The following is a 13,509-nucleotide window of genomic DNA, read 5'->3' on the forward strand; positions in this document are numbered from 1 at the left end:
GGGAGCAGACGACACCTTGTGGCTTCTATATGGATCCCTTTCCTGGTTGGTCGGTCTATGTAAACACCCAACGAATTCCCCGTAAAGAGGTATGACAGGCGAACAAAACTGCTATAATTTGGCCTTGTCCTGGGACCACGGCTCACCCACCAAGGTCAAGCCGGTGATCTTTTCTAGTTCCTGGACGGCCTCCTTTGTCTTGCCGAGGACGACGCGGATGGTGCGCATGCCCAGGGCGCGGGCGGTCTTGAGGTTCTCGCCAATGTCGTCGAGGAAGACAATGTCGTGGAACTGGATATCGGAACCCCATTTCTCGCGCATCAGGGCCAGGGCGTACTCGTAGATGTCGCGGTTGGGCTTGCGCATGCCGACGTGGGCGCTCGAGACGAAGATCTCGAAGACGTCGCGCACGTCGACGGGCGACGGGTTGTTGAACGGGTGGCCCTCGGGGTAGACGGTCGTGTTGGACAGCGCCGCCAACCGGTACCGCCCGTCGGCCTGCAGCTTGAGCAGCGCCGGGTACATCCACGGGTCCGGGTTGCGCGAGTAGGTCATCATGTTCCAGTACAGCGTCTTGGTGTCGAAGTTGGGCACGGGCGGCAGTTTCGACGGGTCCGTGATGGACAGCTTCTCGCGGTGGAACCGCGCCCACAGGTCCGCCCGCTCCAGGTCCGCCTTGAACAGCCGGAAGTAGTCCTCGTCGTTGGGGATCTCGCCGCGCTCCAGCTTGTGCCACGCCCCGTCCGGCGTCAGCTCCCGGATCGAGTAGTTGATGTAGCCCTTTGGAATGCCGTTTTCGATCTCATACTCGAGGATGGCTTGGAAGGGCGATTGGACCTAAAGAGAGGGAAACCCAGTCAACAACTTGTTCATCTCGGGCGTATCCAGCCTTGGACATGCAGGGTTTTCTCTCTTTTTTCTCTCTCTCTCTCTCTTTCTCTCTTTCTCTCTTCTTCATCTTTCCTTCCCTCTTGCCCATTCTCTCCAGACGTGCCAGCAACACAAAAAGCGACCAGATCTGACGACGGGCTCATAATTTCAAGGATTGATTCCCCCACGCAGATCCAAGTCGGAAAGTCCAAAGGGAGAACACTTACACAAACACCTCCAATATCAAACATCAGCACCTTGGGCCGACTCTGCGAGGCCATGATGGGTGACAGGCTCGGGAAAAAAGGTCTATTCGCAAAGTAGAGAGAGGCTGAGGGTCGCGAACAAAAGGCAATTGATTATGAGAGGACCATCAAACTCCTAATAAGGCCATCTATGTTTATGTCTGAATGTATGTCATGTATATTGTATTGTCTGTGGATACAAAAATTCTCTACCGAGACAAGAACAGAGCCGGTGGAACTCGTTCAAATATTAATTGATGTACGAGGTCAAAGGTAATTAAATGAATAGTCTTTGGCCGTTGGGGAGAGATGACCGAGCCGCCGCTTCGAGGGTTGAGCCGAGGTCTTTGACGGTTTGAGCCTTACCGGGGAATGAACTTGTTGGTGACTTCGCTCGTGGTGCTTGTGGTCCGCGGTAGACGGAATTTCTCAATGGCTACGGTACGGAGTACGTACTAGTAGTGCAGCACCCATCCCAAGACGCGCCTAGTATTACCTCGTACAAGTCGTCTAGACCGCGTCGCGGCTTTAGCGAGAGGAAGAACCAACAAACACCACACCTCTACCTCCTACAACAACGACATCGTGCTCCTCCCGACGACTGAGACGGAAAGAAGAAAATATGGCCGAACCAACAATCACGGCGATCAAAGCAGCCTTCCTCCGCGTCGAGATCCGCCAGCTTGAAACGCCGTTGGAGCCGTCGACTCATTGGCGCGCTCATGGGCCTAAGCCCGGGCCTGAGTCCAGAGAGGGCCGCCCTCTGCTCAGCGACAAAGCGGTCCAGGACCTCGTTGCGAAAGGTACGGGAAGCTTTCTTTCCCCGTCATTCCTTTTTCTATTCTGCGTGGCGGGAATATACCATGGGCTATCGGCCTAAAGAGCGAACCGGAGAGGGAGAGCTCAGAGAGGTGGAGAGAGACAGAAACAGAAAATTGATGACTTTGACTTTACGAATTGAACGCACAAACTTATACGCCCGTCTACACAGTCAACGACAAGATCAAACAGCACAACCGCCTCGTCTTCTCCACGCAGTCGCAGCGCCACGTCGCCGAGCAGATCGAGTCGCTGCTGTGGGCGCGCACCAGCGCCGCCGCGGAGCACGTCGAGCTCGACACGCTCGCCATCCGCAAAGACGCCGACCTGGAGGACTCGGCCGTGATCGCTGCGCTGCCGCACGATTACGCCGACCTGCATATCCACCCGGACCACGACGCCGCGAGAAATGAAGAGGGAGGGGACGGCAGAGAAGGAAAAAAGGATGCGGAAGAACGATACACCCGTCTACGTGGAGAGCTCGTCACCCTCAGCCGGCAGAGGGACGCGTTAAAGGCCCGGCTTGCCAGGTACCAACACCTCCAGGAAATGACCGAGCCGCTGCGCGATCCGCAGGAGAATGTCCAGCCAAATCTCGTCACGAAGCATGGCAAGCTGGCCAAGGAACTGGACCGCACCAGAGTCATCCTGTTGAGGATCGCGGCGCAGTTACGTGGAGAGGAGCAGCCGAAGCAGCGGACGAAGCGGCGTCGTCGCGAGGTGGTGCCACGACCGCCGCCGCAGACGGATCAAGAGAAATTAGGACAGGTCTTGGGGTGGGCTCGGACATGATTGAAAAAAAGGTGCTCATGTTTGTTGAAAGGCCCTTGTTTTTTTAAAATCCGACAGCAGCCCAATGTTGGTGGTACATCATCCATCTGCACTCTGCGTCAACCTGCGCTCGTATACCCAGGACGCCATTACATGTAAAGACAACTCCCCAAACCAGAAATCATTCATCGTCAGCCTCCTCCACCGTGGGAGCAACATGTCGCTTAGCTGTCGTGGGCGTGGCAGCAGGCTCAACCGCAGAGGTCACGGCTGCACCGTTCGAGGGCACGGGTGTCTGCGCTACGGGAGTCACACCTTTCTCACCCCCGGCAGCAGCGGTCGCAGCGGCAAGCTTCTTCTGGGCCTTCCTAGCCTTCCTCTCCTTTTTCTTCCGCTTGATATCCTCCTTGGTTTCATGCCAGCCCCAAAACGGTCGGAAACTGTCGAAGAAGCCGACGTCCTCAAATAGGTTGGGATACAACCACAGCCCAGGCGGTACGAGGAAGAATGTGATAACGAAGAGAATCAGGCGGAAGATAGCCATGGCAAAGAACAGGCCAATCAACCCCATCATGCCCACCGAGAGGTACCACACGCCTTGTCTCAGAACGAGCGGCCACAACGGGAAGAGGACTGCTGCGAACACCAGAACAAGGACCAATGCCGCCCACAGTTTAGTCTTCCACTGTGACCCCTCATACAACCAGACGTAGTACATCATAGGATCAAAGTCCTGTTGTTGCTCGATCTTGACTTCCCACAATCCCTTGACTCTTTTCTCTTTCTTGGGTTTGGCGTGGTTATGTCCCTCATGTGGATCCTTCTTGGAAACTCGAAGAGCGAGCATCGACAGGGGAAGAAGTTGCAAGGCTGTCCGCGCCTCAACGTCGTTCTCGACTTTCGGTAATAAGGGGTTTTTCTTCTGAGCCTTTTTGTAGGCGTCAGAGTGCAGGGCACGGTACGCTCGTTTCACTGTCCAGTGTGGTGGTTAGCAGAGAACAAAGGTACAGAGGTGACTCTTTGACCATACATTTGAACATATCCTTCCTCCCGCCGTCAAAGATGCATGTGCGAGTTTTCAGATCCTGGGCACGTAGAAACTTGGCCAGGGCCAATGCTTCTGGTTTGGGTTCCACCTTCGCATTCAAGGGGATATGTTGAGTCTGCTGTCCCGGCGGTGGTCCTCGTGGTTGTCCTTGTGGTTGTCCACCCTGTTGCTGTTGTTGCTGCTGAGCCGCCTGCTGCTGGCGTATGAATTGTTGTCTTGCTTCTTCCTGCTTCATCTGGATGAATTGTTGAGGGGTCATTCCCGCCTTAGCGGCTTCGGCCTCGATCTGTTGTCGCTGAAAGGCTTGAAACTGAGGGATGGTCATTCCACGCTTCTGCGCTTCCATGGCGATCAATTGTTGGATTTGTTGCGGGCTGAAGGGTTGGGCGCCCGGCGGAGGGCCGCCTGGGGACGCCATGGTTGCAGAGTTGTAGGAGAGGCCTGCGGAAAAGAGGGGAGGTGAGAGATCGAGCAAAGATTTCCTTGGATGTGTTGAGTCTACCAAACTAAAGGTATAATAACGTAGACTTAAGAGAGAGAATATCGTCAGTACGCCGATTATAGGGCGAGATGGCTCCTGGATAGAAGACACGGTTTGCGATCAGAATAATGGAGGCGCCAAAAATTGGGGGGGGGCACAAGCCGCGCGAAGCCATTGGTCATGCGCCACATCATTCAGCCTCGTCGCCAAGACCGTGGCTGTGCAAGATCCCAGAATATCGTATGGCGGAACTCGTTTACAACTCGACCATCATTCACCGGCACAAGTGGTACTCAACATTGTGAGCTTACAAAGAAGTTTGTTAATATAGTCCAACCCAGACGTTGACACACGACGGAAACCCATTCAGCGTGAAAGCGAGGGCACTCGAAGCTTGGTCATTCTTCCCGTCCCAACTTGTCACCGACCCGTCTCTGCTCCCTCTCCCAATCTTGGGATCAGTGACCGACCAACTCTCCCTCAACATGTCAAGATACCCGTCCGACAGATGACGTCCCTCGGATACCAGCCCGGCCCTGCGGCGGAACCGGATGACCATTGGGGAACCGTGTTCCTGGTAGGTTGCCTCCCTTCACCTCCAGACTGCTCGTGTCAACTAATTGAACAAGTCCATGCGAGATGCTTCCGGACAGGTTCCTATCAACTACATAACCAATCCCGGGATCTACGTCACAAAGGCCTGCTTTTCTGATGGGGTCTACGATGACCTCCCGACTCAAACATGCATATCAGATCTATTTGCAAGCCAATACCGCCGGCTGATCATCGATCTCTACTGGGATAACATCAACCGTCAATTCAGTCTGTGCCCAGTTGAGCTTCCTCCTTTGGTGGGCAATGCGACGGCTGGTTACAGTGTGGATTCATCGGCACTGTATTCTATCACGGCATCCACTTCTTTCGAAACCCCCGTCTCGTCCACCACGGTAGCGTCAAATGCATCGGTGTCCCTTGTTCCTAGCCTCGAAATTCGACAGGCTTCGTCGTCTTTGCCGGACAACTCCACCTCGCCGCTCACCGCTACCTCTCCCTCGATAACTAGTAGTATTACGACCACGACGACGGGCGACGTAGCCATCCCAACGGCGACTGGTGTCACAGGTGGAACTTTACTCAAACTGGGACCTTACATGTGTAGTCTGGACTTGAACATCGGTTCCGTCATTTCTTTGTACAATGATTACTTTGACCACACCTCAGACACTATCTCTGCACGACTACATTTTCTCGATATCAATCTACACGCCGCAGCGCCATTCACCGACCCTTCCTCGCCCGCGCACACCCCGATGCCGGGTCGACTACCTCATTCCGATGAGCTGATAGGCGCTCAATTTCAGGCCGCACTCGGTAGGGATATATACAAACCGCAAGACTTGCAAGAAGATCGAAGAAATCTGAACAAGTCGTGGTTCCGGGATAATTACCGAGTCACAACAGACGCAAATTACTTTCGTACAGAGCAAACAGGACAGGATGGCGTCCTTTCCACACCAGATGGCTGGCCGGGAGAAGATTGGATTCTCCTTACCGACAGCCGGAGGCTTCTGCTGAGTTGGGACCAGATCGATTCGCAGATGGCAGCGTACGACTTTCTGACCGAGTCGAGCAGCATCTTCAACGCGACTGAGCTTTTTTCAACTCCGTCTGTCGAATGGAGTGACACGGGCGTGGTGACTTCAGGCTGCTATTATCGTCCAGGCGATACGACAAATGCATCCTGGGCGATTGCGACCATCCAGGACACCAGTCCCAATGCGCTCTCTCTCCTTGCCGGAAACTTGTCCGCATGTGGCTACTCACCGGTAATCAACATGACTTTGGACGGCGTGTCTGTACAGAATAATTTGGCCCCGTACCGGGATTTTGCCCAGTCGACAGTGTTTGGTTGGGCTCCGGGTCAGCCACTTAACACGTCCTCGGTTAAGAACAATGGAAAGAGTGACGACCAGCTTCGGTGTGCAGTTATTGATTCAACGAGCCAATTCCAAGGACGTTGGCGGCTAGAGTCATGCCAAAAGTCACGGCGAGCCGCATGTCGCATTGCAGGCGTGCCATATGCATGGCGCCTTTCTACCTTCGATGTCCCTTATAGTGCGGCGCCAGATGCATGTCCGGAGCATACCTCATTCGACCTCCCTAGAACGGGGCTGGAAAACACGTACTTGTATCGGCAGATATTAAATGATACAAATCCCCCAGATGACGATTCAGACAAGATCTTGTCGGGTGTCTGGATTGATTTTAACTCGCTGGACGAGGAAGACTGCTGGGTATTGGGCGGTCCCAATGCAACATGTCCTTACTTGGACTTTCAGGAGGAAGATCAACAAAGACAGATTCTCATTCCGACAATAGCGGCATTGATCATCCTGATACTGACCGTTTTGACAATTCTGGTCAAATGTAACCAGAACCGAAGGAATAGCAGGACACGAAGAAGAGGCGATAATGGATGGGAGTATGAGGGTATTCCGTCTTGATTGCTGCGAGGATATGGTTCATTTAGCTGCTATGCTAATGTCGGCATTGTCCTGTGCTCTCCTTACCTTCCCACAAATGTTGCCATTAGCTCGGGGCGGACCCCCACAAACTGGGTCGGTCCAACTCTCCTCCGATGTGGCGTCCTTCGGCGACTTTCCTCACGCAACAACATGGCAATGACTCAGCTGCGCAAGGCCCATTGTGCCCTGGATCCCCACCGGGGGTAGCCTTGTCAAACATGATCCTTCCTGACAAACCGGCAACATGGGAGAATGCATATTGATATCTGCTGGATTTCAAACCAAAAGCCAGATCAAGCACGCGACTGCGCAATGTGCAATTCCGAAACATACGAGCATAGACATTTGTACGCGCCACCCATGCCCACAGCGGAATTGAGCCATGCAAACAAATGCCGGGTTACGGCATTGCAATTCTCCATAACACCGACACTGGCAGATCTATAATCTAGTCTTGGGGATAATTGAGGCTGGGACTACATAAAAGGGACTTGACTCTGCAAGAGAAGGACACTTCCTCTGTCGTCCTCGATCACACCATCTACCGAGCCAACTTCGACATCCGCAGCCAGACACAGACGTACGAATCAACTCCACATCCCCTCTGAATCTTCCAGACTGGGCCCCACATCGACATTGGGATAGACTTGCATAGAAATAGTCTTGCTCCTTGCTCTACCTGTCCTCGTACTTCCACAGACAACCACTGCAACTCATTTGAGGAATAAATAACTGCAACCTCTCTACAACACACATCATGGCACCAGTAAAAGTGGCCGTCGCGGGAGCCACGGGCAACGTTGGACTGCCAGTCATTCAGGCACTTCTTGACGCCAACTATTCTGTTACTGCATTGACGCGCAAGGGAAGCAATAGCGCCTCCAAACTGCCTCAGTCTTCCAACCTCACAGTCAAAGAAGTCGACTATACGTCGGTGTCGGACCTCAAAGCAGCTCTAGAGGGTATCAAAGTGGTGGTGTCCACCCTCGCAACCACCAGTATTGGCGAGCAATATCCTTTGATCGACGCTTCCATCGCCGCTGGGGTGGAAAGAATCCTCCCGTCCGAGTTTGGCAGTGATTTGGATAACCCCAAGACTGCTGCTCTCCCAGTGTTCAAGTACAAAGTTGAAGTGCAGAACTACCTCAAGGCCAAAGTCAAGGAGAACCCAAACTTCAGCTACACGCTCCTATACACGGGTCCCTTTTTCGACTGGGGCCTCGAGCACGGCTTCTTCTTGAATCCGGCCAAACACTCGGGCGTTTTGTACAATGGCGGCGACGCAAAGTTCTCGACCACGACGCTCAAAACCATTGGCCGGGCCGTAGTTGGGGTCATTGAGCACCTTGCCGAGACGGCCAACCGCGCAGTCTATGTGCACGACACGGTCACCACGCAGAACAAGCTGATCGCCTACGCCAAGGAAAAGGACGGCAAGGAGTGGGACACGTCGGTCAAGTCGACCAAGGATGTCTACCAGGAGAGTTTGGACGAGTTGACCAAGGGTGGAGACATTGGCAAGGCCATGGTCGGGTTCATTCTGAGTGGTATTTTCGGTGGTGACGAGACGGGCGCGAGCTACGAGGGCCGCACGGACAATGCATTGCTGGGCATCAAGGAGTTGAGCGAGCAGGAAGTCAAGGAAGTCGTCCAGCGCTTTGTGTAAGTTCTTGTCCATGCACAGAGTCTCAGGCCCTTTTCTTTGAAGCAGACGGAAACAAGATACTCTTATAGCCTCAAACCTGAAACCTGAAACCCGGGTCCGTTAGTTAGGTACACTCAATACAAAGAAAGACCTGACGACCGGCCCTGCTAGGACACCGAACCCCAAGACCAAGACGGACGTCAAACTGTGAATAGAATCATCGCAGAGAGCCCTCGTCGGAAGAATCAAACATGCATTGTTCTATCTGATCCAATCAATGCTGTGGATCAATTTCCTATCGTTGTTTCTGAGTGCGCATACTATGAAGAAAGACGGCCACGGACGAGGGGCCCCTTTGAAGGATCAATGGCCAACGAGTCAATTGTTGCTGTTGTGGGTTGTTATATCCAGATCTGTCCGTCCTCGTCCACAGAGGCCGGTATACCCCCTGGTCGTGGTCGTTGTCGTTGTCGCTGCGAGGTCGAGGGCGGTATTTCTTCAGCCGCCGGCCCTTCCGTCAACACTCGTGTTTGTGTTCGTGCTGCCGCCAACGCTGATGTACCCTTCTCGCCCCGTCCGTGTAAAAGTTCGGGGAATTCAGCCGGGTCGTAGACACAGACACGGGGAGAGGGATACACGGTCGCCTCTCCCTCGCCGTCTCCGTCTCCCTCTCTCGCCTCCAGCATCGTCGCTGGTGTCGTGGGATATAGCCCCTCTCCCCTGTCGACATGTGTAGCGACGGGCTGCGCAGGCCGGATGGGTAGGCCGCGGGAAGTATCTTGTCGAGATGCCTTCGTCTTCTTCCTCTCCATCGTGTCCCCGCTGCTATCCCCTCTGCGATCCGTCCGTTCACCGGCTTCCCACATCTTGAGCGTCGGTACGGTTGGATAGACGGGCAAATACAGGTCGAGAATCTCGTCGATGTCTGCCGACAGGAGGAGGGGATCTGCGTCCGTGCCATTTCCTTTCTCATTTCCTTTTCGCCCTTGACCCCTTCTAATTTGAGGGAGGGTTTCGTAGTATCTCCGTAGCGGCGGATGAGTCCCGTCGTTGCTGCTGGGGCTGGGGTGATGAATGTCGTCGCGACCGGGACCGCTACCGCTACAGGGATCGGATGGTAGGGGCGGTAGAGCCTTGTCTCTGAAAATCGAATTCGCTGCTAAGGGGTCTTGCTCATTTGGCGGTTTCGTTGTAGGTCGTCCGACCACTGGCACTAGTCCTGGCACTGAAATAGTGCATGTGGTGCCGTGGCAAGGTGTATCCTCAGGCTGGGCTGCACCGCCGACACTGGGACAGTAGATTGTCGCCCAGGAAGACTGGGGCGAGTTCGCCTCTGGATGCTGCTCGGTCAGGAGAGAGAAAGCCTCACGACCACTATTCCTCCCATCTTCTCCACCGGCAGCGTCAGCGTCATCAGCATCAGCAGCAGCAGCAGCAGCAGCAGCAGCGGGCGACGCGCACGTCCTTTGCCGTGTCAGCCGCAGGGGTGGCGGTACCAGTAGATTCGGATTCTTCTCATTGCGATTGCAGCGGTCATTCCCCTGGCCGACATCTGCTCCACCAGTCTCGAGAATAGTAGGAGGAGGAGTGTTCTTCCTGTCACATGGCAATGGATCGGAGAAACCTCGACGAGGTCCGGGATTCCGACGTCTGCGTCGCCGGGACTTGGGATCGTCGCTGGTGTCATGATGGTCGTCGCCGTCTCGTGTCCCAGTGGCAAGGGGAAGCTCGGGAAGCGGGCGAAGCGAAGACATCCAGTATCGGACAGGGTCTGAAGAAGCGAGTCCAGCTCTCGAGTAGTCGCTCCGTAAGCCCTTTGGTTCTTTTACGCCCCTCACGCTCCCATCGCAAGGGACATTCGTCGTGGTGAGTCGCTCAAGTGTCTCGGTCAGAGAGAGCGGCAGTGTCATATGCCCGTCGTCATCGTCGTCGTGGTGATCATCATCATCATCATCATCATTTTCTTCAACTACTTCTTCTTCGTCGTCCTCCTCGATAACAGATATGCCACCCGCCAATTTACAGCCAGCACTTCCCTCGCCATTGCTCTCACAGTACACGCTCCTGTCGTCGTCTGGACCCGTGTCTGACGGACTGTTGCTGAACTGCTCCTCGACCCATTTCTTGGGAATGACCCTACTCCATCCATCCGGGTCGATTCGAGCAAATGCTACACATCTCTTGTCCGGGTCCAGATCGGCCCAAGAACGCGGCGTGATGTTATGTTTGCACTGTGCATTTGGAGGAGGGGCTCGTCCAGCGTTCGAAATTGACGGCTGCTCGGCCTTCCAGAGACACCCTGACCCGTCGCGTGATGGGTACGGGTCTGCATGAGACGCGGTCGGGAAGTGCAAGGAGTTCGGTCGAAGAGGCACGGGCGGACTGATTCTCAACTTGGGTTTCCTCGCCACGGTCGGATTCGATGACCACCAGCGAGACTCGGCCTCTCTGCGAGATACATATGTCGCTGTCGGGTGCTCACCCCGCTGTCTCTTGGGTCGGAACAGGGACCACGACAAGAGTGAATTCTTCCGCCGCCGGTTCTGTGCTGGGTAGTGGCGGAGATCGGCTGTTGACGTCTGTGATGGTTGCTTCTGACTGGCAACGCCCCAGCTCGAGGACGAATATTCTGTGACCGGCGTCGCCTCCGAGCTCTTGCAGTATTGTATCTGTGAGATCCACGACGCCGGCGTCCCCGGCGGGCTCGATGATGTCTCGCTGAACCGACTCTGATGATCTCTTTTCGACTCGAGATCCATCATTGTAGAAAGTCAGGGGATCTGAAAGGGCAAGTATCCAGATCCAGATCCATAACGTACCAAGGTTTAGAATTCGGGTTTGACAGATCGATTTGGTGAATTCCGTTTGTCTGAACAGAGTCAGAGCAGAGCAGTCAAACGACACGAGGCACGAGGTTGAGAAACGGTGGTGGTTGACATTGCCTTCACCGACTGGAGTAATCACTCGTTCGAGAACTTCTAGAAGAATGCCTCATGACATGTAGACAGCTCGGTGACACGCCAGCAGCCCTAAATAGTCCTCTCAACCCAGCATTCGAAACACGATGTGCTATCATGTGAGAAGAAGCCATATTTGCACAGGTTGTTCGTCATGCTCGGGGCACATGCGCTGGCTGTAGGTCAAGGCTGATACACAGGCAAGGCACTGAACCCATGACCAAAATTCTTTCCGATAGAGAAGCTACTGCTTTGACGTACCTATATGAAGCCAAGTTTGGGCATTGAGAGCATAGGGGTATGTTGTTGTTTGCTTGTTACCAGCTTTGTCAAACGAAAGGAGGAAAAATGACGTCCGTCTGAAAGAACAGAACAGGCTGCATAAGTGCGATTGTTCGCAGAATATCTTATGTATTTCTAACCTCCACCTGTGACGAGATAGATGCATGGTTCATTCGCAACGTCACAGTTTTGACTTGAGCCACGATTTGATGGCCTTTCCTTGCTCCGTCTCGGCCGTGTCGCCAAATCGCAAGTGAATGATGGGAGCAATGTGTGCCTCGTTCGCACCGACCACATGGGTTATAGAGTCCGGGTTGACAGACTTGAGAGTTCAGCATTAGCAGATTTGCCCTGAATGAGTCGAGCAAACGGCCCTCCGACCACCGAGACGAGAAGAAACGGAGGGAAGAATCAACGCACCTTGTACTTCTCCACCCACTGGGCAATCGAGTCGACCAGGATCTCGTTCCCACCACACACCACCAGGAGATTCTCAACTTTGGCGTCTTTCCACCACTCTGTCGGAGCATTGAGCGGCTCAGCAAAGGGCGTTGACGGTTTCCCTGCCAGGTAGTCCTCGGACCACTTTCGACCAGCGTATTGGCTGACAATGTCCTTGTGGCGGTTCCTTCTCTCGCTCTCCCAGTCAAGATTGAAGCTGACCCACGGGGCCACTGCCACAATCCCCTTGAGTCTCTCACCATCGGCCAGGTTGAGCTCCGGGAATTCAGAGGATGGATGCATGATTTGTGATAGTACCCCGAGGCACATGTTAGCACCGGCGGAATCGCCCGCAAGGAGAACCTGCGACGCCGGGCGATTCAAGTCTTCCAAGACGTATTTGACGGCTTCGACGGCTTCGTAGATTGGCTTTGGAAAGGTGGCATGTGGCACGAGCGAGTACTCGAGGAACAAGAACGCAATTGAGATGTCGTCGCCCTTGAGGTCGTTCTGAACGCTGCTCCAGAATTGGAGATGGGTATCGTCGCCATCGAGCGAGAAGCCGCCTCCTGCGGTGGGATCAGTCACACAATCAGAAATGGTGACAATGACAAGACGCATACCGTGGAAATACACACAGACGTATTTGGCGGTTTTTGGATCACCCACCCAGAACGCCTTGCATCCAGACTTTAGAGTCACAAACTCTGGCTGGACGTGGGCGCCTTTACACCACTTCTCATAAACTTTTGAAAACGGCGCGCCTAGATACCTGCAACTTGTGAGCCGAGCCTGGGGCCTCTGATCGGGGGCCACTTACTGCAATTGAAGCGTGGTGAACCTTTTCACCATCTGCCCACCTTAGTGATAGTCTACGAACATAGGGTATCACCGGCCTACCGTTCGCACGAGGGTGAAAGAGATATGCTGCCCATAGGTATGAGCTCCAGACTCGCCGCGGAATGGGGCGGTGGCCGCCGTATATAGAGCTGTCCCGACTGGTACAACATCAGCTGGAATAGAACAGTGAACTCTCGTGGGAAGATCTTACTCAATGACAGTAGTCCCGGGAATATGTCCAGCTTCTCCAGGAAAGAGACCTGATGTACAGGAGCAGAAAGCGCTTGGTCGGCGCTAGGAGGGGCTGCCATGTTGGACTTGGGTATAATACAATCGGTCAACTGATTGGGTCCCAGGAGTTCAAGCTCTGCAGTTGTCCGCGACCTTGGATGGGGCAAGGCTGTTGATATATGTGATGTGTGAGGACAGGGTGTATTGCGTATCGGTGAGGATACGACTCGATGTCAGGTCTGACAAGTGTAGGGGAGTGAAAATACCAGTCAGCACAAACGAACAATAAGCAATAGCCGATGCTTTCCCAGGCACGCAGGCTCTTCTTACTCGCACAGTGTTGGGTGTGGACAC

At 54.1% G+C, this 13,509-nt stretch overlaps 7 protein-coding genes across 7 annotated transcripts; 3 read left to right on the top strand and 4 right to left on the bottom strand.

Moving 5' to 3' along the window:
* Nucleotides 1-111: 111 nt before the first annotated feature.
* AYO21_05410 (hypothetical protein) lies at nt 112-1,151 on the bottom strand (the record flags this gene model as incomplete). Its single annotated transcript, XM_022655379.1, has 2 exons — nt 112-837; nt 1,098-1,151. 2 exons carry the CDS (start codon nt 1,149-1,151, stop codon nt 112-114), a joined length of 780 nt encoding a protein of 259 aa, XP_022512271.1.
* A 586-nt stretch (nt 1,152-1,737) lies between these two features.
* Nucleotides 1,738-2,726, top strand: AYO21_05411 (hypothetical protein; the record flags this gene model as incomplete). Its single annotated transcript, XM_022655380.1, has 2 exons — nt 1,738-1,918; nt 2,107-2,726. The coding sequence occupies 2 exons, from the start codon at nt 1,738-1,740 to the stop codon at nt 2,724-2,726; spliced, it is 801 nt and encodes a 266-aa protein (XP_022512272.1).
* A 160-nt stretch (nt 2,727-2,886) lies between these two features.
* On the bottom strand, nt 2,887-4,171 carry AYO21_05412 (hypothetical protein; the record flags this gene model as incomplete). Its single annotated transcript, XM_022655381.1, has 2 exons — nt 2,887-3,677; nt 3,736-4,171. 2 exons carry the CDS (start codon nt 4,169-4,171, stop codon nt 2,887-2,889), a joined length of 1,227 nt encoding a protein of 408 aa, XP_022512273.1.
* Nucleotides 4,172-4,742: 571 nt separating this feature from the next.
* On the top strand, nt 4,743-6,738 carry AYO21_05413 (hypothetical protein; the record flags this gene model as incomplete). Its single annotated transcript, XM_022655382.1, has 2 exons — nt 4,743-4,811; nt 4,864-6,738. 2 exons carry the CDS (start codon nt 4,743-4,745, stop codon nt 6,736-6,738), a joined length of 1,944 nt encoding a protein of 647 aa, XP_022512274.1.
* Nucleotides 6,739-7,516: 778 nt separating this feature from the next.
* AYO21_05414 (hypothetical protein) lies at nt 7,517-8,425 on the top strand (the record flags this gene model as incomplete). The annotated part of the gene is made up of 1 exon (XM_022655383.1): nt 7,517-8,425. The coding sequence occupies one exon, from the start codon at nt 7,517-7,519 to the stop codon at nt 8,423-8,425; it is 909 nt and encodes a 302-aa protein (XP_022512275.1).
* Nucleotides 8,426-8,805: 380 nt separating this feature from the next.
* On the bottom strand, nt 8,806-11,163 carry AYO21_05415 (hypothetical protein; the record flags this gene model as incomplete). Its single annotated transcript, XM_022655384.1, has 1 exon — nt 8,806-11,163. One exon carries the CDS (start codon nt 11,161-11,163, stop codon nt 8,806-8,808), a length of 2,358 nt encoding a protein of 785 aa, XP_022512276.1.
* Nucleotides 11,164-11,824: 661 nt separating this feature from the next.
* Nucleotides 11,825-13,235, bottom strand: AYO21_05416 (hypothetical protein; the record flags this gene model as incomplete). The annotated part of the gene is made up of 6 exons (XM_022655385.1): nt 11,825-11,965; nt 12,064-12,653; nt 12,708-12,856; nt 12,905-12,936; nt 12,985-13,082; nt 13,136-13,235. The coding sequence occupies 6 exons, from the start codon at nt 13,233-13,235 to the stop codon at nt 11,825-11,827; spliced, it is 1,110 nt and encodes a 369-aa protein (XP_022512277.1).
* Between the last annotated feature and the right edge of the window lie 274 nt (nt 13,236-13,509).

The sequence above is a fragment of the Fonsecaea monophora genome, assembly GCF_001642475.1.
Source record: "Fonsecaea monophora strain CBS 269.37 chromosome Unknown Scaff34, whole genome shotgun sequence".
NCBI lineage: Eukaryota > Fungi > Ascomycota > Eurotiomycetes > Chaetothyriales > Herpotrichiellaceae > Fonsecaea > Fonsecaea monophora.